Source organism: Staurois parvus, unplaced genomic scaffold, assembly GCF_062004578.1.
Source record: "Staurois parvus isolate SC_StPar_1 unplaced genomic scaffold, SC_StPar_1.0 ptg000124l, whole genome shotgun sequence".
In the NCBI taxonomy this organism is placed as follows: Eukaryota; Metazoa; Chordata; class Amphibia; order Anura; family Ranidae; genus Staurois; species Staurois parvus.
In genome coordinates, this window is record NW_028317920.1 from 2,361,958 (window position 1) to 2,389,217 (window position 27,260).

At 41.1% G+C, this 27,260-nt stretch overlaps 1 protein-coding gene across 1 annotated transcript in view; it reads right to left on the bottom strand.

The window, feature by feature from the left end:
• LOC149467071 (uncharacterized) overlaps window positions 1-27,047 on the bottom strand; it is a 112,480-nt gene extending 85,433 nt beyond the window's left edge. Inside the window, exons 1-4 of the mRNA XM_089672266.1 lie at window positions 26,824-27,047; window positions 25,669-25,880; window positions 5,993-6,220; window positions 300-371 (exon numbers count right to left, since the gene is read on the bottom strand). Coding sequence (XP_089528392.1) covers window positions 300-371; window positions 5,993-6,220; window positions 25,669-25,880; window positions 26,824-26,836 — 525 coding nt within the window. The 5' untranslated portion in view covers window positions 26,837-27,047. The remainder of the gene's footprint in view (window positions 1-299; window positions 372-5,992; window positions 6,221-25,668; window positions 25,881-26,823) is intronic.
• Window positions 27,048-27,260: the final 213 nt, after the last annotated feature.

Below are 27,260 nucleotides of genomic sequence, written 5' to 3' on the forward strand. Positions count from 1 at the left end.
CCCAGGCATTCCTTGTGATCTACACTGACTTTTGTTACAATAAAGGTACATTTCCTAATGAGGTTTAGCTGTAGTCACTCTCACAGAGTTCTTTTTCTTGAAAGCTATTGGTTTCTCTATATGTACTAATACAGCCGCAGTAGGGTGCTCAGGCTTATGCACTAATTTTCCCTTATATGAATGGCTCTTTACGGCGCTCAGATCCATTGACATTTTCTGACTTTTATCCACCTTTAATAAATATATTTTGTTGCATTATAAAAAAAATTACCTTTCAGGGAAATCAAACAAAGGCTTACCAATGGATGGACGGTCTGAGAGAGAGGTATTCGCCTTCCAATAAAAATTCCACAGTCTGACGGTAATTTTACCTTAAAAAAACAGATGATTTCATCATTTAGGAATCCAAGCAATCAGCTTTATAAATATGATTTTCTGCTCGTTGGACAAAGATTTCTATATTCTGAAGAATCCAAACATTTTTAGTTCACCTGATTTGCTCATTGCTGTTTGGGAAAACCTCTTACCTCTCCCATATTACAAGCATGTTAGCAAAAGGGGTTCCTGGATGTAGACATTACAGACCAGAGGGATTCAGTCAGAACTCCTATTTCAGTTTTGACTGGAGTGCGCTTTTAATAATTTGAGGTTAAATAAAAATGTTTTTGATACTTTTTTGATTTATATTGGAATTTATTGAGAATTATTTGCACTATTTAAATTATGTATCCCCTTTAATTTCATTTGCATTGTACACAGGGTTCACAATAATATAATATTTTTTTTTAAGTAATGGAGTTTTGAGGTCTGATTAGTGTGATGGTGAGTAGAAAGAATGCTCCTTATACTTGTGGTCATTGGGAAGATTTCCTCCCTTACAGATAGCTAAAAAGATCAATGGTGTCAATTGGAATTTATCTGAGGGGCAGAAATTGCTTAAGGAACCTCTGGAGGAACCCTTGGGTTTCACGGAACCCTGGTTGGGAAAGGCTGGTCTAGGGGAATTATATGCATTTTCCATATAAATGTCTTTAATAATATACATTACAAATAATTTTATCCCTTATAAAATGAGATCACTGCTACCTTTTGAATTTGGAAGGTTTTTCAACAAAAGCTGGAGGATTCCGAGGATGTGAGCTTTGTTAGTAATCTTCTTTTATCACACCAAACAATGGTATAAATGATATGTTTTTCTGATTGTTTTCTAGAAAGGTTTAAAGTGTGTGGAGCAACAATGCATTGGTTCAATTCTTCAACGTCCTTGTGTTCCAGAACTTGTGTTCACTTTCACATTCCTCATTCTCCAGATTGACCAAAAACAGGCAACAAGGCATCCGCCTTATGAAGAAAGATGACCCAGGGCTTGGACCTATTTCTGGCCTGTATCACTACATCATTATTTTTGTTTGTCCTCTACTAAATTGTAAAGTCCGTATACCAATTCACATTGCATGTCAGCCATTTTCTACCAGAGTTCCTCCAGAGGTTGCTTGCTAGGGGTTCTTTGAGTTGTAGCTGATTGACCTAACATCTGATGGTGCCTGGATGGTTCCAGAGCCAACACCACTTGGCAAAGCCAGCTGCATGACCCAATGATATTTTAGCTGTCCGCATGGGTGGTATTATGACCACCACTGTAAAAGTTAGTATGAGTAAGGGTTCCTCAAGACCTAAAAACTATTTTAGTGGTTCCTCAGGGGTAAAACAATTGAAAAAGTCTCTTCTAAATTATTAAAGTAGAATATAGATAAGATCAAAAATGACATATTCAGCATCACTGAAGTGGTTGTAAACCTCAGACATATAATATGTACAAAACATATCCCTTTAATCCAGAGCACTAAGAGTTTCTGTCTGCTACTTCATTCCTTTGGGGAGGGATCTCCAGCCGTCTCAGCTCTGTTACCATGAGCTGTGTGAAGAGGGGTTTGTCTCTTCCCTCCAATCAGCTCTCAGAGTTCTCCTCACTGGGCTCTGCAGTGTGTTATTTCAGCTCTCCATCCCCTTTTTTCTGAACTCTCAGACAAGCGTTAAAAATTCATCAATTTGAAGAGACTGCAGATGCACATGTACAACTTATATAGGAGGATTTGTTTCATCTTTGTGTATCACCTGAGGCCAGTCACTTCACTATATGTAAGGGTCCCTCCAAAACATAGTTTTGTTACCTGTTGACCCTGCCAGTGTGTTTAACACTGCCAGTTGCTTACAATGGGCAGTTTTTACTTATTAGGTTAAAACCTCTATCCTAAAAGGAAAAAAAACTGTAACTGCTTAACCACTTGATGCTGGTGCCTCCCGGCCCTTTAATGGGTTTGTGATGCCGGGAGGTGGGACAGGGTTTAGGGTCACATGACTGTCGTGATTGGCTAATACAATGGTCTGATGATTGGAAAGGTCCCGATCACAAGTAATGATTGGGACCTTTCCATGAAGTGCCAGTAAATGTGCTGGGAGCTCGCAGGGCGCGCGCCCTAGGCACATGTTTGTTCACTTTTGGTACGCAAATATGTGGCCACGTGGCGTCAAGGCCCAGTCGCCGAGAGGCCACATATTTGAGTGCTGTTGGCATGAACAGGTTAGCTGGAGTTAGGTTTTAATTAGTTGGTCCATCTAACATTATCTTCTTCACAGATTGACAAAGCTGCTATACAAGGGTGGCTACGCTGCTTCTCCATACATACAGTACAGTGGAGGAGTTAGCATAGCCACCCTAGGACAGGAAGTATGTTAATGGTTAATGGATCACCAGGTGAAAATAAAGAAAAGAGCCTGGAAAAGGAAATGAATGCGCCATCACATCCAAGAAGTTGTAAACTGCAATATATTCAGTATTTTTTATTTTTTTGTTAAAGTAAAAGTTTTTAAGCAAAACTATAATAAATTATACATAATTTTATATATATATATATATATATATATATATAATTACCTTTATAAATGTGGGCCACTAGTAACTGGTTTCCCTGTCCCTGCACAGCCAGGCAACAAGCATTTTTCTTCTTCTGTCCAGGCACAATGAAACAGTCTCTGAGATTGGTTTTGTTGTTTGGTTTTGTTTTTTAAATTAAGGGAAATAACTTGGATGGGGTAATAGGGATTATGGGATGCCAAACTTGTCTGAAGCAATGCACAGGAACAACTTCCTTCCTATGTACAGATAAGATGTGGACTGTTCTCCTCCGGGGATATGGCCAGTCTTTGCAGATCGAAAGCAAAAAGCCCCTTAATGACTGGGAACTCTCAGCCACCTTTGAAAGTTAGCACAAGTTGTTGCCCACTACATACAGACGTATCTCCTCTCCCGAATTGCCCCCAGTACCACTCAGTTTGCCAAAAGTCATTTGTTCTTTTTCTACACATTTTTATTCAAGGATAGATAAAGAAATGTGATAACAAGCATAATTCCAGCCAAGGGGGGTGCATTGACAAGATGATGCAATAATAGTCTGGAGCTGAGGAAGCCATGACTATAATCTACACTCTCAGTGCACTCCAATGGAAATTAAAGTCAGTTGTTCAAAATGTATGGCCAGCTTTAGACAACTATCACTAGAATATGTTTCTCCATTGGAAGATTTCAGCTCCATTGGAAGATTTTAGGAAGGAATTATTTTCCCCTGCTGGAACAAATGGGACCATGCTTCATAGGGTTTATTTTTTGCCTTCCACTGGATTAACTGTGGGTAAAGGATTTTGTACATGGTGGTTGTCTATGTATTTATTGTTTCTATTGGAAAAGGGAGAAGTCCTGGATGTCACACATCTCTGAAAAACCCCATAAGATGGTGTATGACAGCCTCAGCGTGGGCTCCAACCAGTCCATGCCCCCAAGTTCCCCATGACTAAGATCTGTGGGTGGAGTGAAATGCAAAGAGCAACTTCCAGGACTTCTCCTTTTTCATTAGATGTCTACAGCTGGGACAAGGTCTGTTCTTGTCTGCACTGTAAGCGGTTGCTTCATAGAGGGACCTGGTGGAACCTTGAATGGCACCTGTCAATTTAGTGTGGGTCACATTGTTTCTATTGATTGAATTAGATGGACTTGTGTCTTTTTTCGACCTGACTAACTTTGTAACCCCTATTCCTGTGACAATTCAAAAATGTTGGATTTCCCCACAATGGGGACAATGGTCACCATAACCAAAAGAGCAAGTGAATCCCATTAGAGGTAATACAAACAGCAACAAAAGTCTCTTTCTAGTTAAAAAATGGTTAGGGAAAAGGCAGCCTTAAAATGTATATTATATAGGGCACGCTTGTTGGAGCCCAACCTCTGTAGCTGTAAGATAAAGGTGCCAGATGGATATCAGGGATGGATGGATGGGAGCAGTAACACTGAGGCAGCTATTCTTAGAGTGGAAGCAAGGCTCTAATGCAGTAACAAGAAAAAGAGGTCTGAAGAAGGAGCCTATTGAGCATGCTCCAAAATGCATTACCGCCCCCTTCACCTGTTACATCTGACTCTGCTCACCAAGCTTCATTTTTGATGCACAGACACATCCTGGTCTCTACTTCCTGATCCTATAGGCATAGTTTTCTGCTGGAAGGCTGGATGTCCCACCTGGATCTTATTACCACACGATGAGTCTTATTAACCATTTATCTTGTAATTTTCCATTGTTTACTGAATAAATTGTCAATACTGCACATAGAGGCGCCTTCCTCTCTTTTTCTTGAAAAGGCAGCCTTCCTCAACCTTTTTAACACTGAGGAACCCTTGAAATAACCTTTGGATCTTAAGAAACCCCTACAATTAATTACTTTATCCCTAGCCCAAGTTACCTAAGTGTGATGGTCACTGGGAAGAATGATCCTTACATTTGTGGTCTTTGGGAAGAATGCTCCTTATATTTGTGGTCTTTGGGAAGAATGACCCTTACATTTGTGGTCTTTGGGAAGAATGATCCTTACATTTGTGGTCTTTGGGAAGAATGAGCCTTACATTTGTGGTCTTTGGGAAGAATGCTCCTTATATTTGTGGTCTTTGGGAAGAATGACCCTTACATTTGTGGTCTTTGGGAAGAATGATCCTTACATTTGTGGTCTTTGGGAAGAATGAGCCTTACATTTGTGGTCTTTGGGAAGAATGAGCCTTACATTTGTGGTCTTTGGGAAGAATGCTCCTTATATTTGTGGTCTTTGGGAAGAAAGCTCCTTATATTTGTGGTCTTTGGGAAGAATGATCCTTACATTTGTGGTCTTTGGGAAGAAAGCTCCTTACATTTGTGGTCTTTGGGAAGAATGCTCCTTATATTTGTGGTCTTTGGGAAGAATGCACCTTATATTTGTGGTCTTTGGGAAGAATGATCCTTACATTTGTGGTCTTTGGGAAGAATGATCCTTACATTTGTGGCCTTTGAGAAGAATGAGCCTTACATTTGTGGTCTTTGGGAAGAATGAGCCTTACATTTGTGGTCTTTGGGAAGAAAGCTCCTTACAATTGTGGTCTTTGGGAAGAATGCTCCTTATATTTGTGGTCTTTGGGAAGAATGATCCTTACATTTGTGGTCTTTGAGAAGAATGATCCTTACATTTGTGGTCTTTGGGAAGAATGCTCCTTATATTTGTGGTCTTTGGGAAGAAAGCCCTTGATGGCATTGGTGGCAGAAATAGCTCATTGCTCAAGGAACATCTAGCAACCTCTGGAGGAACCTTAAGGCTCCTTTCTTGTTTGAGAAAGGCTTCAATAAGGCAAAACAGAAGACAATTGGCTCTGAATATTATACCAAAAGTGACTTTTGCTTTCTTGCCCGACTCATATCACCTTCTCCAGAAATGAAGAGTTATGCTTTAACAAAGACTTTTAAAAAAAAATCACAGATTTTGTTTTTAGCATGGGACATTCTGCCATGCCCCAGTACCAGAAACAATAAAAGCTGTCTGCTCTAAACAGAATTGTTAAAGTTAAATATTCCCTTCTGCTTGTTCAAATTACTTAGACAGCCAGCAGCTCCGGCTTTGTATATTGCAGCCTTACAGCACTAACCTGCTCCACTCTGGCGTCTGCCTTAATTACATCTGTCATTTCCCTGGACATAAATCCCGTCTCATCATCGATGCCTTCCCGGCTACTTGTAGAAGCGTTTTGTACGCAGATCACACCGTTCATCCTTAGCATATTGCCGCTCATAATCAGGTTGTAATAGTTTATAGGATTCTCCTCTGTAGCGTCGATAAACACCATGTCGTATTGCTCGCCCAAAGCGGCCAACTCCTACAAGACAACAAACAGAGTCGGAATGCAGATGTCCTCTTATTAAGTGTGAAAATGGAAACAGCCTGCGTGGTAATAGACAAGAAAGCGAGAGATCGCAAGCAGAACGGAAGCAAGGAAATTTACTTATCTCCTCCAGGAAAATCCGTACATCATTTTCTTGCCGGGCCTAAAGAGCCGTTAAATTATAGAATAGAGGAGTTGCGATCAGGATAAAGAAGGTCACCGAGGTGAAATGCATGTGTGGTGGGGTTATTTATCGTTGGCAATTAACGGCAAAAATAATTACTGCAGGACCATAATCATGTAATTGGAAAGCAGAGATATTGTTCACCTAGCGAATAGAAAATAAAATGGATGTGTAGGTGATAGGCGAGAACTTTTTGACTCCAGGCAAATGTAATTAAAGGAGATGGACTATCGTAAATTCTTGTCCTCCAACTTTAAATAAGATGATTTGCTGCTAACATTGCTGTGTTTTTTTCCCACTTTAGGTTCATCATTTAAATTTACATTTAACTGTTCTTCCAACATTCTATTCACATATTTATACTGGAACCTGAGGGCTAATGGCGACCCTTTTTTTTTTTTTTCGTCCTAGACTGGAAGGTCAAGAGCATGTTGGCTTTGCACTTGTGTAAAAGCTTTACCTACCTCATCCTCTTTTATTTAGAAATTGTATTTATTTGTATGTGATAAAAATGCAAGGTTTGCTTGAATGACAGCCCCCACTCCACCAAATAAAAATCTTCTACAAAAAGGTGTCAAACATTAGGTGCTTAGAAAAGAAAATGTTGACCTTGGATTACTGCTTCCATTTGCTTCCTGAGGCCTCACTGCTGTCTCCCTGGAAAGCCTGGGTGCTTGATATCCTGCTAGAACGTTATAGTGCCTTGAAAAAGTATTCATACCTCTTGAAATTTTCCACATTTTGTTATGTTACAACCAAAACCGTAAATGTATTTTATTGGGATTTTATGTGATAGACCAGCACAAAGTGGCACATAATTGTGAAGTGGAAGGAAAATGATAAATGGTTTTCAAAATGTATTACAAATAAATAAATTAAAAGTGTGGCGTGCATTTGTATTCAGCCCCCCGGAGCAATACTTTGTAGAACCACCTTTCACTGCAATTACAGCTGCAAGTCTTTTTGGGGATGTCTCTACCAGCTTTGCACATCTAGAGAGTGAAATTTTTGCCCATTCATCTTTGCAAAATAGCTCTGTCAGATTGATGGAGAGCGTCTGTGAACAGCAATTTTGAAGTCTTGCCACAGAATCTCAATTGGATTTAGGTCTGGACTTTCACTGGGCCATTCTAACACATGAATATGCTTTGATATAAGCCATTTCATTGTAGCTCTGGCTGGATGTTTAGGGTCGTTGTCCTTTTGGAAGATGAACCTCTGCCCCAGTCTCAAGTCTTTTGCAGATTCTAACAGGTTTTCTTCTAAGATTGCCCTGTATTTGGCTCCATCCATCTTCCCATCAACTCTGACCAGCTTCCCTGTCCCTGCTGAAGAAAAGCATCCCCACAACATGATGCTGCCACCACCATGTTTCACAGTGGGGATGGTGTGTTCCGGGTGATGTGCAGTGTTAGTTTTCTGCCTCACATAGCGTTTGCTTTTAGGCCAAAAAGTAACATTTAGGTCTCATCTGACCAGAGCACCTTCTTCCACATGTTTTCTGTGTCCCCCACATGGCTTCTTGCAAGCTGCAAACGGAATTTCCTCTGGCTTTCTTTCATCATTGGATTTCTTCTTGCCACTCTTCCATAAAGGCTAGATTTGTGGAGTGCATGACTAATAGTTGTCCTGTGGACAGATTCTCCCACCTGAGCTGTGGATCTCTGCAGCTCCTGCAAAGTTACCATGGGCCTCTTGGCTGCACTTCTGACTAATGCTCTCCTTGTCAGTTTAGGTGGACGGCTATGTCTTGGTAGGTTTGCAGTTGTGCCATACTTTTTCCATTTTCGGATGATGGATTGAACAGTGCTCCGTGAGATGTTCAAAGCTTGGGATATTTTTTTATAATCTACCTTGCTTTAAACCTCTCCACAGCTTTATCCTTGACCTGTCTGGTGTGTTCCTTGGCCTTCATGGTGCTGTTGGTTCACTAATGTTCTCTAACAAACCTCTGAGGGTTTCACAGAACAGCCGTATTTATGCTAAGATTAAATTACGCACAGGTGAACTCTAATTAGGTGACTTCTGAAGGCAATTGGTTCCACTAGATTTTAGTTAGGGGTATCAGAGTAAAGGGGGCTGAATACAAATGCACGGCACACTTTTCAGATATTTATATGTATAAAATTTTGAAAACCATTTATCATTTTCCTTCCACTTCACAATTATGTGCCACTTTGTGTTGATCTATCACATAAAGTCCCAATAAAACACATTTACATTTTTGTTTGTAACATGACAAAATGTGAAAAAGTTCAAGAGGTATGAAGGCACCCAACTTTCAAAATTTATTAATTTTTTTTGTTTGTTTTGGATAGATTGTTGGATAGATTTTTTTTTACAAGCTATTAAAACCTGGTGTAGATCTATTTCAATGTAAAAATGTTACTTTTGGAACATACTACCCTCCACACCTCCAGGGATGAAGATGGACCATTTCAAGCCCCCAAAACGTGTTGGCTTTTATTGAAGGTTACTGTTAATAAAATCTAATTTGTGGACTTTCAATTTGTGTCTACATGAGATAAAAGCTGTTCCAGAAGAATACTTTAGCCAAGGATCCAGCCCACAAATATTGGAAATATTGGTCCAGCACCCAACACCCCTTACTAATAACACTGGGTTTTCTTTTCTGTCTGGGTCCCCATAGGGAAGAAGTTCCTTCCCTTCCTGTCTCTGTGACGACGCTAAGACAAGTAATGAGTAGACGTGCAATTTATTTAGTTATGGATCGAAATTCTGAAAAATCTTTGTTATTTAGAGATTCAGATGTAACCAAATTTCTGAATCACAATAGTAAGGAACTTCAACAAATGCAAAAAAAATTGTAACAAGATGAATTATTTGAATTTGAAAATGAATTTGAATTCAAAATGGAAACATATTGCAATAAATACAGTAAGGCAGGGCTTGAAAAAGCCGCTCGCCCACTCGCCAAATGCGAGGAGAAATTCCTCTGTGGCGATCGGCGAGCACAGATAAAGTATGGACCAACTGCACCTGCACTCCAAGCCTCATTGTGAAGCCGAGTTCCGGTTTACAACTTCCGGTTTCCGGCTTCTGCGGCACCTCCGCTGAGGGGACAGGTGCAGGAGAGGTCCGCTCTCCTCCTCTGAGAGATGACACCCTCTCCACCGCCATGGGGGACTCAGAGGGACTAGGAGTAAGTACTGTATACATGTCATATCACTATAATGGAGTACAGAAGAGCTGGGATATACATTACTGTGTACAGTTTTATATTTTGGACTCTTTATTCTAAAGAAAAATGTAATTTCATAAACTTTAAGGAGACGTGGTTGGGGGCAGGCCAGGGTGGGGTTGGGGGCAGACCTGGGCAAGGTTGGGTGGGGCAACTGGTGGAGAGTAAGTTTTAACCCCTACAGTAAGGTATAACAGTGAAATAAGATAATGATTCCTACTTAGGCTGCTTTATAGAATAGAATAGAATGGAAAATAAAGGCAAAGAATATAGTAGAACAGAAAAGAATAGAAAATAAAATAGAATAGAACAGAATAGCATAGAAACTAAATTAATATAATAGACTAGAACAGAATAGAACAGAAGTAAAAGCAAAAACAAAAATAGAAAATAATAGCATAGAACATAATAGAATTGAAAATAAAAGAATAGAAAATGAAGGAATAGAACAGAATAGAATAGGACAGAATAAAAAAGAATATAATGAAACAGAATAGAAAATAAAATAAAGGAATTTAATAGAAAGGAATAGAACAGAAAAAAAGAAAAAATAATAGAATAGAAACAACTAGAATAGAATAGAAAATAAAGGAATAGAATAGAAAATTAAGGGATAGAATAGAACTGAATAGAATAGAAAATACAAGAATAGAATAAAACAGAATATAAAAGAATAGTATAGAATAGAATAAAATAAAATAGATGAGAATGGATTAGAATAGAATAAAATTAAATAGAATCCAAATTTTGAATTTTAAATTTTGAATCGAGTTCAAATTATTTAAAATCTTTTTGAAAATAACAAATATGTGAAGCTAATCCAAATATACGAAATGAATCCCGAAAACAAGTCATTCTAACTTAATTTATATGATATTATTAACTTAACGAACAGATCTGTAACGAAACATCTCTAGAAATGAAGGGTGCTGTTTTCACCAGAACAGGAAGGTACAAACAGTAACAAAACCAGTGTCAGAATTTCTAACCCTTCCCAGCTCTACACTTGCTTTGGTCTGGATCAGGGGCGGACTGACCATTTGTAAACTTCGGCACTGCCCGAGGGCTCGGGGTCAGTAGGGGGCCCCATGAGATGCCCCTGGTACTTATTTCATAGGCTTTTTTGAGTTTGGGCAAGGACACAGGGGCCCCATGATCCCCTATTGCCTGGGGGCCCCATGAGTTGTCAGTCCGCCCCTGGTCTGGATCTCCATTGTCCTAAAAGGATGTCAGGGAATCTCCCAACAGGAACACACAAAAAAAAAACAACCTATAAACAGGCTGATTTATAGTCTGCTGAATTGCAGACGTTGCATGTATTCCTGTCCAGGGGCGGACTGACAACTCATGGGGCCCCCGGGCAATAGGGGATCATTGTGCCCCTGTGTCCTCGCCCACACTCAAATCACACCCAAAAAAGCCTATGAAAGGTACCAGGGACATCTCATGGGGTCCCATACTGACCCTGGGCCCTCGGGCAGTGCCCGAGTTTCCCAGTGGTCAGTTCCTGAGTGCAGCTTTTTGTCTACAGGTGCTGGTGTCACACATTCAATCCTATGGAATATCAAGACACCAGGTATATCAGTCAAGATTGTAGAGATACAGCACCAAAGAAAGTGGATAGCCAACTGCACCTCAAAGGAGTCCAATCTTTTGGGAATAGTTGAGGCACTTCAACGCATCAGTTCAAAGCCAACCCACTTTATAAGTCCTTATGCACACGGGGAGTTTCTACAGCGGCTGTTTTTGGCTTTTGGCATTTTTTTCTACAGCCAATAAACCCCCCAGCATATTATCCTATGTGTCCGTGCACACACAGACTGTAATCAGCGATTTTTGGCTGGAAAAAAAACTCAGAACTAGTGGCTTTCTAGAGGATTTGTTTAGCTGGAAAAAATGCTCTAACACTGAAAAATGTGGTAAAATGCTGCAAACCGGCGTCTTGGGGCATTGTTTGGGCAAAATGTTATTTATTTTTTGTGTAAAAAATGCAAACAAGGAAAAATGTGGAAAAACGCGGCTAAACACTAATGCAAAAATGCTGAAAAACACGCGTTTTTAAGGTGACTTTACATAGCTAACGCTACCAGTGTTATTAAAACACCCGATGTGCATGGAGCCTAAGTGATAATGTAGCAGCCAACTGGTGCTCAGATGGCTGGTGCCTGGCTGATGGTGGTAATCCAGGCAGTGGTCTGATTCCGGAACCATGGCCCACCCTCTATGTAAATAAAAATCCATTATGCACTCACCACTTTATTAGGTACACCTGTTCAATTATTATTATTATTATACAGGATTTATATAGCGCCAACAGTTTGCTCAGCACTTTACAATATAAGGGAGACAATACAGCAACAATACAGTTCAATACAAGAGGGTTAGGAGGGCCTGGTCCTGGGAGCTTACAATCTAAGAGGGAGGGGCTAGTGGAACAAAAGGTAGTAACTCTGGGGGATGGACTGGTAGGAGGAATAGAATATTCCATTATCAGCTGAGGGCAGGATAGGCTTCCCTGATCGCCTAAAACTGAGCAGAGTAGGCAATAGTCTGGTAAAATTGCATGGTAATATAAATTGCTAATCAGCCAATCACATGGCAGTAACTCAATGCATTTAGGCATCTAGACGTGGTGAAGACAACTTGCTGAAGTTCAAACTGAGCATCAGAATGGGTAAGTAAGGGGAATTAAGTGACTTTGAACGTGGCATGGTTGTTGGTGCCAGACGGGCTGGTCTGAGTATTTAAAAAAAAAACTGCTGATCTACTGGGATTTCCATCTCTAGGGTTCACAGAGAATGGTCTGAAAAAGAGAAAATATCCAGTGAGCGGCAGTTGTGTGGATGAAAATGCCTTGTTGATATCAGCGGAAAATGGGCAGACTGGTCTGAGATGATAAATGGGCAACATTAACTCATGTCAATATGGACCAAAATCTCTGAGGAATGTTTCCAACACCTTGTTGAATCTATGTCATGAAGAACTAAGGCAGTTCTGAAGGCAAAAGGGGGTCCAACCCAGGACTAGTAGGTGTCCCTAATAAAGTGGCCAGAGAGTGTATATGCATGTTACATAGATATTACAAGTGACCACTAATAGGGATTATACTGTACATGGTAAATATCACATTTCACCAACAGCAAACTGCAGTCAACGCGTTTCATAAAAAAAAATCCACTTCACCAGGACCAGCAGTGAAGAAAGTTACACAGAATCCATGCTGTCAAGCTCTCTGTTATCTGGGGAAGGAAGAACGGGAGACTGCTTCTCCAATTTGCAGGACATTTGTGAATCTGAGAATTCACCAGGTTTTAGGCTCCATATAGTAATATTTCCCAGGTATTTCCTTCTAGGTGCTATTTTCTTTGTCAAGTAATTGTATCTAATGCTCTATGCCAGGGGTCTCTAAACTGTCTAAACAAAGGACCAGTTTACTGTCCATCAGCCTTTAGGGGAGCTGGATGTTGGTATCCATGGGAGGAATAGTGTCTCATTGTTGGTGTCAGTGGGAGGAATAGTGCCCCATCATTGGTGTCAGTGGGAGGAATAGTGCCCCATCATTGGTGTCAGTGGGAGGAATAGTGCCCCATCATTGGTGTCAGTGGGAGGAATAGTGCCCCATCATTGGTTTCAGTGGGAGGAATAGTGCCCCATGGTTGGTGTCAGGGGGGGAATTGCACCCCATTGTTGGTGTCAGTGGGAGGAACAGTATAGCATTATTGGTAGTGGGAGGTATAATACCCCATGACTGGTTTCAGTGAAAGGAATAGTGCCCAATCGTTGGTGTCAGTGGGAGGAATCGTGCCTCATCTTTGGTGTTTGTTGGAGGAATAGTGCCTCATCATTGGTGTCAGTGGGAAGAATAGTGCTCTATCATTAGTGTCAGTGAGATGGACAGTGCCGCACTGTTGGTGTCAATGGGAGAAATATTGCCCTATCATTAGTGTCAGTGAGAGGAACAATACCGCATTGTTAGTGTCAGTGGGAGGAATACTATACCGTCATTGGCAGTGGGGGGTATAGTACCCCATCACTGGTTTCAGTGAAAGGAATAGTGCCCAATCGTTGGTGTCAGCGGGAGGGAGGACTCGTGCCTCATCTTTGGTGTTTGTTGGAAGAATAGTACCTCATCATTGGTGTCAGTTGGAAGAATAGTGCCCCATCGTTGGTGTCAGTGGGAGAAATAGTGCTTCACCATTGGTGTCAGTGGGAAGAATAGTGCCCCATCACTGGTTTCAGTGAAAGGAATAGTGCCCAATCGTTGGTGTCAGCGGGAGGAATAGTGCCTCATCTTTGTTGTTTGTTGGAGGAATAGTGCCTCATCATTGGAGTCAGTGGGAAGAATAGTGCCTAACCATTGGTGTCAGTGGGAAGAATAGTGCTTCACCATTGGTGTCAGTGGGAAGAATAGTGCCTAACCATTGGTGTCAGTGAGAAGAATAGTGCTTCACCATTGGTCAGTGGGAAGAATAGTGCCCCATCGTTGGTGTCAGTGGGAGGAATATTGCCCTATCATTAGTGTCAGTGAGAAGAACAGTGCTGCATTGTTGGTGTCAGTGGGAGGAATACTATACCGTCATTGGCAGTGGGGGGTATAATACCCCATCACTGGTGTCAGTGGAAAGAATAGTGTGTTGTATCATTAAGAGGTACAGTACCCCAAGAGCCAGATAAAGGAAAGCAAAGGGTCTCATCCAGCCCCCAGGCCACAGTTTGGAGACCACTGATCTATAGTAAATGAAACAATCATTGTAAATTCTGTGAATGCTGTATAACCTTCTCCATCGTTGGTCCTGGTGAAGTGGATTTTTCTGTGAAACATATTTTCCGCTGGTGAAACGGGATATTTCTCATGCATAATTCATTCAATAGTAGTGACTAGGTATATCTATGTAACAACAAGCGTATAGAATGGAGAATTACTGTCCTTGGTTTTGATATGCCAATCTCTATTTCTATATGAGTTGTGCCTAATAAAATATATATTTTTTTTTTCCTGTGTGGTTGATATCTATTGTATTCTAGGAGATACCTTTCAAAGTCCATTTATTACAAAGAGTTAGTGAGCATTGACTTTTCAGGATGGTAGCACCTAGAAATTGCATGAGTGTCGTGAAAAATAAATACTTCCACATTCCTAAAGAATTGGCTACACATCAGCTCTCATGTAACTTAAATCTGTTTTTTTTTACTTGCCTGGTGCAGAGGTTGGCTACACATCAGCACATTAAGGCATATATTTGCCAGGAACAACATTACTTGTACAAGTGAGAGGCACTCACATGGTGTGATTTTGGTCCTTTACTGGATATAGCATACTGGATAGGAGAACATCAAGCATTGCAGGGTGCCTTTGTGTCCTTTGTTATTAGTGAGGCAACTAGCAAAAGCCTTTTTTCCCTGTGGAGCACCAAAAGCAGCTTTTCCAAATGTTCCAGTGCACCACCACTGTCTGAGCTAGCAGCCAAGCTGGTACATTGCCTTTTCATTCTTCATTAAACCAATCATTGAAGCAGAAAGGAAACTCCAATCAGGTAAAAGGCACCAAGATTAAAAGATAAGTTCTTCTATAAAAAGCCAATTCCTTCTGTAAGAGCTAGAACAAAAATAAAACAATAGAATAGAAAAGATGAGAATAAATCAGAATAGAGTATAAAATAAAGGAATAGACTAGAATACAATAAAACAGAATAGAATAGAAAATAAAGGAATAGAAAAGAATACAACAGAATAGAATAGAAAATAAAGAAATAGAAATGAATAAAACAGAATAGAATAGAAAATAAAGGAATAGAAAAGAATACAACAGAATAGAATAGAAAATAAAGAAATAGAAATGAATAAAACAGAATAGAATAGAAAATAAAGGAATAGAAAAGGATAAAACAGAATAGAATAGAACAGAAAATAAAAGAGAATAGAAAAAAATAGAATAGGATATGTCAGAATAGAATAGAAAATAAAGGAATATAACAGAACAAAATAAAATAGAATAGAAGATAAAATAATAGAATAGAAACAAATTGAACAGATTAGAATAGAATGAAATAGAACGAATATAGCCGTCTTCCAAAATTTGAATTACAAATCGATTTGAAAATGATGAATATACAAAATGAATGCTCCTAATGAGACAACGAATTATATCCTGGGGAATTTCCTCCCAGATCTGGACCAGGGCATCACTGAGCTCCTGGACAGTCTGAGGTGCAACCTGGCGGCGTTGGATGGACCGAAACATGATATCCCAGAGGTGTTCTAGTGGATTTAGGTCAGGCGAGCATGGGGGCCATTCAATGGTATCAATTCCTTCATCGTCCAGGAACTGTCTGCATATTCTCGCCACATGAGGCCAGGCATTGTTGTGCACCAGGAGGAACCCAGGACCCACTGCACCAGCGTAGGGTCTGACAATGGGTCCAAAGATTTCATCCCCATACCTAATGGCAGTCAGGGTGCCATTGTCTAGCCTGTAGAGGTCTGTGCGTCCCTCCATGGATATGCCTCCCCAGACCATCACTGACCCCCCACCAAAACAGTCATGATGATTGATGTTACAGGCAGCATAACATTCTCCATGGCTTCTCCAGACCCTTTCATGTCTGTCCCATGTGCTCAGGGTGAATCCTGCTCTCATCTGTGAAAAGCACAGGGCGCCAGTGGAGGATCTGCCAATTCTGGTGTTCAATGGCAAATGCCAATAGAGCTCTATGGTGCAGGGCAGTGAGCACAGGGCCCACTAGAGGATGTCGGGCCCTCAGGCCACCCTCATGAAGTCTGTTCTTATTGTTTGTCAGAGACATTCACACCATTGATACCAGTCCTGCTGATGGGTTAAGGACCTTCTATTGCTCTGTCCAGCTTTCCTAGAGTAACTGCCTGTCTCCTGGAATCTCCTCCGTGCTCTTGAGACTGTGCTTGGAGACACAGCAAACCTTCTGGCAATGGCACGTATCGATGTGCCATCCTGGAGGAGTTGGACTGACAGTGCAACCTCTGTAGGGTCCAGGTATGGCCTCATGCTACCAGTAGTGACACTGGCCCTAGACAAATGCAAAACTAGTGAAAAACAGTCAGAAAAGATGAGTAGGGAAAAAATGTCAGTGGCCTCCACCTCTAAAACCATTCCTGTTTTGGGGGTCATCTCATTGTTGTCCATCTAGTGCACGTGTTGTTAATTTCATTAACACCAAAACAGCTGAAACTGATTAACAACCCCCTCTGCTACTTAACTGACCAGATCAATATCCCAGGAGTTTCAATGAATTGATGCTATACTATACTGATTAAAAAGTTTTCCTTTAATTTTTTAATGCAGTGTATTAACTTAATGAACTAGTCTGAAATGAAATAAATATTTCTGTCATGCACATCCCTACCTGTTTTTAATAAAACAACATTGTTTATCCTTTATTGTGTTCCTTCATTTTTACCTGGTGTTTTGGCCAATAACAAGCTTCCTGTCTTAGGGTGTCTCCACTTGGAATGGAGGATCAGTGGAGGCACCTTTGGACAGCAGTATTGTCAATCTAGGGAGAGGGTAGTGTTAGATGTGCTAGCAGATTAAATAGACTAGACTAACAAATTAAAGCCGAACTCCAGCTAACATTTTGGGCAGTTACAGCAACACTTTTTTGTTTTTCTTTTTGAGATAAAGGTAATTAGGCTGCTAGGTACATTTAGTTCTTGGCAGTGATCATTTGCTTTGGTCTGTTCACAGGGTAAGAGTTTGATTACTCTCCCCTGCCTCTAGAAGCAGTTTCTGGAGCCTAGGGAGTATTCAAATGTCCAGCCTGAATATTCAGCAGGAGCTAGACAATCAGTGGGGAGGGGTGCTCAGATGGTGGCTGGGCTGCTGTTAAATAGTCTGGAGCCCTGAGGAGATTGTTGGCTCTGGGATCTGAGGGTGGGGGGGGTGCTTGCCCCTGGAGCCCTTTTGCACAGGATGAGGACTACTCCACAAGAGGCTGCACTTATGGACTGATCCTGTTCCAGGACAGTGTAAGTAGAGCCTCTTCTTGTGCTGCACCTCAATTCATGGTCCCCAGCCATGAACCTAAGGACTGTTCCAGTCTACCTTTACTTGTGCTAAAGCAGCTTTGTAGTCTTCTGCTGTGAACATGTAGACTGTTTCAACCTACTTTTGATTGTGTTGCTGTTCCTGAGTTGGAAGTGCCTTCTGCTGTCTAAGGTTGACACTTTTCAGTATCCCATATCCCCTTACCTTCCCCTTTTTGCAAGTTCCTCAGCAATAAATTACAAAAAAAGACCAACCCCTAGACTGTTTATTCAAGCCAGAGTGATTGAATTGTTGTGTGCCTGGCTGCCTTTGCATTGTGTGGGAAAGAACCTCAGAACCCACTGGTTCCTTCAGTGGGTAGAGCTACACTTGGACTTGTTGTTATCTTGAATAAAAATAGGTATATATTCTTATCAAAATGTGTGGTGATGTGGATACCTTAAAAGTCTTTTGCATTCGACAGTTTTGTTGGAGATTGCACCACCTGTATGTATAGTTGTGCTCAAACATTTGCATACCCTGGCTGAAATCGTGAAATTTTGGTATTGATATTAAAAATATGACTGATCATGCCAAAAAACTGTCTTTTATTTAAGAATAGTGATCATAGGAAGCCCATTTTATCACATGTTCAGTGTACTGTGGGAGACCAGATATAGTGAATGCAGGGTCCTGGGTAGAGTAACACTTTAAAACTGCAATTTTGTAAGTTTTGGAAATGCCAGTAAAAGCTTGGCAGTTCTAGTAAATTTTGGGTGTCGTGTCAGTGAATTTCAATCTGGTAGATTGGCAATGCTGCCAATGCGACTCCCTTCTACTTGACTGCTACATCACTAGTGTATCCCCTTAGAGCTATGGGGTCAGTAAAAAATGAATATGTTGGTCCCGAATAGAATACAAAACACAAGAATAGCAGCTGAAGAGTGAGTGAGATTGAGAATGGACAAGGCCATGATCCAATGGTGATACAAGAATCATTAAAGGACTCCATTGTCTCATTTCCACCAACAAGCAAAATATCCATTTTTGATGGTCAGACCTTCAAAAGGCTCAAATAAAATGGGGGAAAAAGCAGATTTAAAATGAAAACATTCCTACTGCATTGTCATGTCTGGCACTAATCTCAACTGACTAATCACAATCAACAGAAGAGGAGACAATGTCTATACCCAGGAGAGAGATAATGGGAAGAATAATTATGTGGATAAAAGGTTTGTAACTAACGGCGTAAAGGAAAGTGACACCATCATTTAATATCCTCTGTAGGCAATTGATTCATTTTCTTGCTGTCGGAGACAGTCGAGCGGTTTTAGTGAGGAGCTTGGCACAGATGACTGATCAGAGGGGGGAGGGGGGGGATTCATGCTGGGATGTAGGCATGGACTGATTTTATGGTGTGTGGTGTACAGAGTGTACTGGATGAAGACTATAAAAGAAAAAAAACTTTACTGTTCAAAAGATCCATTTTTCTCAATTTTTTAAATACGCGTATTTTGTTGACCTAAAACAAAATTCATGCAGTATTCTAGATTGTAAGCTCTAACAAGCAGGGCCCTCTGTTTCCTACTATATTGAATTGTATTGTAATTGTACTGTCTGCCCTCGCGTCGTAAAGTGCTCCGCAAACTGTTGGCGCTATATAAATCCTGTATAATAATATGTTTTCTCATTCTGGATAGTTTAGGAAAGGGTTGGAACCTCTGCTAGATGTCTACTGCTGTCCATGTCCCCTGTCTACACGGTTAGTGTCTAACCATTGAGGACCCCAATAGAAAATATCCACAAATGGATAAAACTTGGAACAGCGGTGAACCTTCCAAGGAGTGGCCAGCCTGCCAAAATTACTCCAAGAGCACAACAATGACTCATCCAGGAGGTCATAAAAGAACCCAGAACAACATCTAAAGAACTGCAGGCTTCACTTGCCTCAGTTAAAGTCGGTGTTCATGATTCAACAATAAGAAAGAGACTGGGCAAAATGGCCTACATGGGGGAGTTCCAAGGCGAAAGCCACTGCTGAACAAAGGCTTGTCTCACATTTGCCAAAAAACATCTTGATTATCCCCAATGTTTGGGCAAATATTGATAAGACATAAGTTGAACTTTTTGGAAGGTGTGCATCCCATAAATTAATACAGCATTTCATAAAAAGAACGTAATATCTACAGTCAAACATGGTGGTGGTAGTGCGATGATCTGGGGCTGCTTTGCAGCTTCAGGACCTGGACAACTTTCCATAATTGATGGAACCATGAATTCTGCACTCTACCAGAAAATGCTGAAGGAGAATTTCTGGCCATCGGTTCATGGCATCAAGCTCAAACGCACATGGGTTACACACAATAGCACAATAGCAGCACATTTTCGCAACGTTTGGTCCTGCTGATTTTTTTGCAGTGTATCTCAATGCACATTGAAGTGGGAATGCAATAACCCCCAGTATTGGTGTCAGTGAGTGGAATAATAATGGAATAATAACCCCCAGGACTGGTGTCAGTGAGTTCAATATTAACCCCCAGGGCTGGTGTCAAGGGATTCAATAATAACCACAAGCATCATGTCAGTGAGTTTAATAACCCCCCAGCATTGGTGTCAGTGAGTGCAATAATAACCCCCAGCACTGGTGTTAGTACTATGACCCTACCTCCCAACATTGATGGTCAGTGGCAGTGTCATTCAACAGTGGCTGTGAAAGTTAACCTCCCCGTCCTACTCCTCCCCAGGGCACTGGTGGTCAGCAGTGAAAGGTAACCCCTATCCACTCCCCCCTCCCACTGATGATCTCTTACCTATCAAATGTTCCCGTGCCGCTGTCTCTCCCCAGGCCAGGATTTTGCATGAGTACAGTCTCTTTCATTTAGTGCCAGCCCTGTGAACAGAATCCAGCAGGGGAACCCCCTCAGTGGAAGATTCTACACTCTAAAGGCTCATTTCACATGGATGTTCTGATCAGGTCCGCCAGCCCATTTTTCAGGCAGACCCGATCAGAACCTCCATTCTCCTCTATGGAGCGGCAGGTGTAAACGGACATCCAATTCGATCCGACCCACAAAAAAGGGGCGGACCGGGATCCAATTCCCCCTCTGTCCATCGGATCGGGTCTGCTGAAAATAGAAAGGCGGTCCATTTTCATCCAACCGCCCACTAAGGAGAGCGAGCAGCTCTGTGTCTGCTCTGCAGCTCTGTCTGCTCTGTCATCCGCTTGCTCAGTGGGGATCAGCGAGGATCACGGGTTCGCCCCGTGTGAAAGGACCCTTACATCCATTACCTTAGCAGCAAATCCCCTCCCCTCCTTTCTTCTACAGCCTAGCAAAGAAGTAGGGATAGAAAGTCCAAACAAGCCCAGGACAGGGAAGAACAATAGGAAACCTAACCCTACCCCCTTCCTTAGATATGTGATATTTTAAACTGGCCATACACTAGTAGATTATCAAATGATCCTCTACATGAAAATTTGTACAGATGTAGCACCCTCCTAGGTAAGTCATAAGGTTAGATAGACAGAATTAGTTATGTTTGTTGGGTAAATTAGGTTGTCTCTCTGTGGTCAGAGAGACGGCAATTATGTGTTAGGAAGCTGTGATCATTTAATTAGGTCTGCTCTGTGTGCTCAGGTTCTGCCAGTCTGCCTATAGCTTTGTCTGTATCCAGGAAACTGGAGAAGTTTCTGCATGATAGGTGTGGAGTTATGCATGAATATTGATACAGCCTCAGCCTATCCCAAAGAGACTGGTTCTGAAGGAATGCTGGGTAACTGTATATACGGGTGGTGTTCAAGTCAAACTGGGACTTTTAATTTTACAGGTATAAAAAGGGATGCTAGCGAGGCGGTACTACACGCAGTAGTAAGTGGAAGTGTGTCCTATTACAAGCGGCGCATATGTCACGGGCCAGTCCAGAGACCATTAATCAATGTGGCAGACAATGGCATGTGGTGATGACATTTTTTGTGAACGACAGCGTAAAACCTGCGGATAACTACAAAAGACTTCAAGTACAGTACGGTGATGAGGCGCTCAGCTGCAGTAAGACATCTGAATAGTGTAAATGTTTCAAAGATGGCCGTCTGTCCATTAGTGACAATCCTGGCCATGGTGGTTCCCAGCCCACAGCAGTCAATCCTGTGAACATACAGCACATGGAACACCTTATCCTGGATAATCAACGCATAACCTGTTGTGAAATTGCACAAGAGACAAATCTTTCTGCGAACGGTGAACACAATGATGAGGGGGTGAAGCAGGCTGTCCTAGGATGGTTCAGGTGTACTGACAAACTTTCTATGCTAAAGCTTTCCAGGCATTATTTAAATGCTAAAATAAGAGTATATATGTAGCAGGGGAGTTGAAAACGGGCTCTGGGTCTTTCCTGTTTAGGATTGTTCCAGCCTGGGAGAGGGCACATTGCCCTAACCAGCATCTATTGCCATGTGGCCTCAGATTGGCAACCTGAGGGCCTGAATGCTGAAACCCAGGTTCTGCTATGCTGACTGAGGGGCTGTCTACTGAAGATTTGGCTCTTAAGAAGTTACTACTACTACTACTACTACTACTACTACTATTAGTACTGCCAGGCCCGGACTGACACAAAAAATAGGCAAGGCTTTTTAGATTGAGAGCCCCAAGCCCGAGTACCCTTTCCTCAGAGCCCAGTGGCAGAACACCAGGGCCTGACACTAGTGTCAGCAGTTTTTTATTTTTATTTTATTTTTTACAATTTTATATTTTATTTGTAGGAGAGAAAGAGAGAAGGAAAGAAAGAAAGAAAGAAAGAAAGAAGAAGGGGGAGAGAAGATACAAGACTTCTGGGGAGTGTGGGTGGTGCAGAACCAGTTTTCTTTCTCCTCTCCCATCAGAAAGAAAGAAGAGACAGAGAGAGAGAGGGAGAGAGAGAGAGAGAAAGAAAAAGAAAGAAAGAAAGAAAGAATGAAAGAAAGAAAGAAAGAAAGAATGAAAGAAAGAAAGAAAGAAAGAAAGAAGGGGGGAGAGAAGATACAAGACTGCTGGGGAGTGTGGTTGGGGCAGAACCAGTTTTCTTTCTCCTCTCCCATCAGAAAGAAAGAAGAGACAGAGAGAAAGAGGGAGAGAGGGAGAGGGAGGGGGAGAGAGAGAGAGAGAGAGAGAGAGAGAAAGAAAGAAAGAAAGAAAGAAAGAAAGAAAGAAAGAAAGAAAGAAAGAAAGAAAGAAACCAACTTTCCCTCTCATCGCCCATCTGTGGTGGTGGGAAAACTGTCAGCACTGGCGACAGTCTATCCTGACAGATGCTCCACAGCAGCTGCAGGGAGGGGGACCCGGGGGCAGTGCTGACGTAAATGAGGGGGGGCTAGCTGCGGGTGGGAGCATACAGGAGCCCATGGCAACAGAAAATGGATAGAAGGGGTGGCCAGGTGGCACATAGAGGAACCAGACCATGCACTTCTCTCCTCGGCAGGAGAGAAATGCATGGTCTAGTTCCTCTATGTGCCACCCGGCCGCCCTGCCTATCCAGGTAGCCCTGGCCCACCAAGCAAATGCCCGGTGTGCCCTATGGCCAGTCTGGGCCTGACTACTACTACTACTACAGCTGAAGTCCACTGTTTGATTCAAGCAAAGATCCAAGATAGCTTATCTTGAAGTTTAGATAAAGTCCTCAATGTACATAGTTCCTATTTGTGGAGTATCCCATTCATCTTCCTCATCCCTATCCAAATTCTCCAAATAAAAACAACACGTCTTGACTGGCTATTGAAGAAATGTGGGAATGAGCCTATGTGCCTGGCTTCAGGGCAAAGTAACTGTGGAAGACCACAGTGTTCCCGTGGCTCCTACGGTAGTAGCACTACACAAACATTTGTATGAAAATTTTCAGTGCATGATGACTTGACGAATGTTGTTAGAAAGTACTTCAAAATTCTGTTTGCTTTTAACATTTGATTCATTCCTGAACAAAAACCACATTCCTTGTTAAAAATATGTTCATTCGAGAAACATTTTCCATCCTGCTAATTCAGATTTTCCAATCACTGCGATCAAAAACCAATGTTGATTTGACCGCAGATTAAAAAATCAAATGAAGGTTCTTAAAATAAAAACTCTCTAACTAAATTCTACTGGTATATGGCCAGCTTTAGACCCACTCTATTGAAGCAGTGTTTAAAGAGCTAAAAGTGATACTAAACCCCGGACCCTGCATTCACTATATCTGGTCTCCCCGGACCCTGCATTCACTATATCTGGTCTCCTCTGACCCTGCATTCACTATATCTGGTCTCCCTGAACCCTGCATTCACTATATCTGCTCTCCCAAGACTCTGCATTCACTACATCTGATCTCCCAGGACCCTGCATTCACTATATCTGGTCTCCCCGGACCCTGCATTCACTATATCTGGTCTCCCTGGACCCTGCGTTCCCTATATCTGATCTCCCCAGACCCTGCATTCACTACATCTGATCTCCCAGGACCCTGCATTCACTATATCTGCTCTCCCCGGACCCTTCATTCACTATATCTGGTCTCCCCGGACCCTGCATTCACTATATCTGGTCTCCCCGGACCCTGCATTCACTATATCTGGTCTCCCCGGACCCTGCATTCCCTATATTTGGTCTCCCCAGAACCTGCATTCACTATATCTGTTCTCCCCAGACCCTGCATTCACTACATCTGATCTCCCAGGACCCTGCATTCACTATATCTGGTCTCCCACAGTACACACAACATGGAAATGCAATTATTTTAGTAAATATAAACTGCTAAATACCTTTTCTCATCAGCAGTATATAGCAGTCTTGTGACTTCAGCAGAGCACTGGTTAAAGCTTGTAGGAGGAGTTTTCTTTCTGCTCTTGGAGGATGTGAAACCCCTGACCTCTGTCTGGACAGTGCTGATTGGCCCTGTGCTGATCACATGCACCCTCCCGAGAAAAAAAAAAGCCTCTCTAGCAATACACACCAAACATGTACATGTGCATGTGTATGTGACTATGGATTCAGTCTGTATCAGGTGGTCATTTCAACAAAAGGAGGGGCAGAGAAGTCAGGATCAAATAGCTTTTTTACACAATGCAGAGGATTAACCCCTTAGGTTCCACAGTGAGTATAACAAGCATGCTTTACTGCATATACAGACTGATTGTACTGTTGTGGGTTTAGTAACACTTTAAGATAAAAATGTATGCAAAAGAATGAGTCAGAGCAGAGACTCCTCCCATCTCCCTTGCCCTCCCCCTCTGTATGGCTCCATCTGAGGTTTCAGGGAAATATATATATATATATATATATATATACACACACTCACTGGCCACTTTATTCGGTATACCTTTTCAAGTGCTTGGTAACACAAATTGCTAGTCAGCCTATCACATGGCAACAACTCAATGCGTTTAGGCATGTAGAAGTGGTGAAGACAACTTGCTGAAGTTCCAACCGAGCATCAGAATGGAGAAGAAAGGGGATTTAAATTACTTTGAACGTGGCATGGTTGTTGGTGCCAGACAGGCTGGTCTGCGTATTTCAAAAACTGCTGATCTACTGGGATTTTTATACACAACCATCTCTAGGGTATACAGAGAATGGTCCGAAACAGAGAAAATATCCAGTGAACGGCAGTTGTGTAGACAAAAATGCCTTGTTGATGTTAGAGGTCAGAGGAGAATGGGCAGACTGGTTGCTTCAACATGAGATGGTAAAGTCAGAATTTGGCATAAACAACATAACAACATAAAAGCCTGAATCCATATTGCCTTGTATCAACTAATAAAATGGCTGGTGAGTGTAAATATATATATATATCAGGCGCGGACTGACAGCTCATGGGGCCCCCGGGCAATAGGGGATCATGGGGCCCCTGTGTCCTTGCCCAAACTCAAAAAAGCCTATGAAAAAGGTACCAGGGGCATCTCATGGGGCCCCCTGATGACCCTGGGCCCTCGGGCAGTGCCCGAGTTTCCAAATGGCCAGTCCGCCCCTGATATATATATATATATATATATATATATATATATATAAACATTGTTTCTTTATTTTATTCACTAGTTATTTGAATGACATGGTTACCTTTAAAATGTCCTCTTTTCTTCCTTTTCGTTTATGTATTTTTTTCTCCTTAGCAAAATGTTTGGAAGAATATTCTGATTCAGATGTAACCAGGCATCCATAATCAGGTAAGTAGTTACACAACATCATTATACTGTCAATGGAGAGGTTGCAAAGCTGAAGGACCTTTTTAGGTCTGGTAAGCTGTACCAGCATTGTGTAGACTTGGTTCTCTACAAAAAAAAAAATAATAATAGTAAATCATGGATGTAAATAAATTATAATCACATGAATAAAATATTATGTGCAAATTTCCAAAGGGTTAACATTAGCTTGGCAATAAGCCCCATCTGCTCCTCATCATAACTAATTTTGGTGATACAGATTCTTGAAAAAAATATTTGAAACCAATGCAAACAGCTCTGATACCATATATGATTCTAAGTTGATAAAGATTATTATTATTTTGATTATTATTATACAAGATTAAAGAAGTTTGCACAGAGCTTTACAAAATGAAGGCAGACAGTACCCATATTAAATACAGAAATAGACAATGTTGATAAACTGTAACATAAATGCAAACATAAAAAAAAAATAATTAGATTGCTCTTATGGTATGCATTTTTTATTTTATTTATTTTGCCAGTGACCATTAATATATATATATATATATATATATATTGTGTGTATATATATATATATATATAGATATATATATATATAGATATATAGGTATATTCCTTTAAATTTCAACTCCCAGATGCTTCTTTGTCCATCTACCTTGATATCATTCCAACAACCTTTAGAAGAAGACAGAAACTAAAAAAAAACAAGTCAATGCACCGACAATGTGGGAGTGGATGTGAAAGCAATTCGTTGAATGAAAAAAAAACTCATGTTATGCATACTACAATTAAATATTGAATTCATTAAAGAAAGAAGAGGTTTACTAGCCCAATAGGTTGACTTGCTTCAATACTAAGAGCACCAGTCTCTAAATTATGGTGGTAGCCATTCTAATAAACTAATATTCAGCCTATAAATTAAGATCAAGAGACACAGCCATGGCAGATTGTGATTTTCATTTAATTTATTCAACACATAAATTCTCTCTTTTCAGGCTGACGATGAGTGCACTGTAAAGAGAGGTTGCTTTAGAGTTTCAGAACGTACCTTTATTCTCCATGGTAGATTCACACTCTGTCTTCTGAAGTTTCACACCTAATATAGTTTCCAACTTGATACTAATAGAAGAAAAACAGGATCTTTAGTAATGGATTGCCTCTAGGGGTACAATGGGTTGAGTTGGAATGTGCTGAGATAAGGATAACCCTTCTCTCTTCTATTGTGAATGATCAGCAATATAAATAATGTTTTCTTTAGGCACAGTGTGTACACGGAGCTTGTTGCATGTGCAGTCTTATAGCTTTTTTTTTTTTCTTTATGTAACATGGTAAAGCTTATACAATGCTGAAGACAGCCCCGCCCTACTTTTAGATTACATATCATTTTTCATCGGTCTGCCATTCTACCCTTCATTTCATTGCATTCAAATAAATTTGTAAAGCTACAAAGGAGTCAACCTATTTATGTAACTTATGTAACAGCGA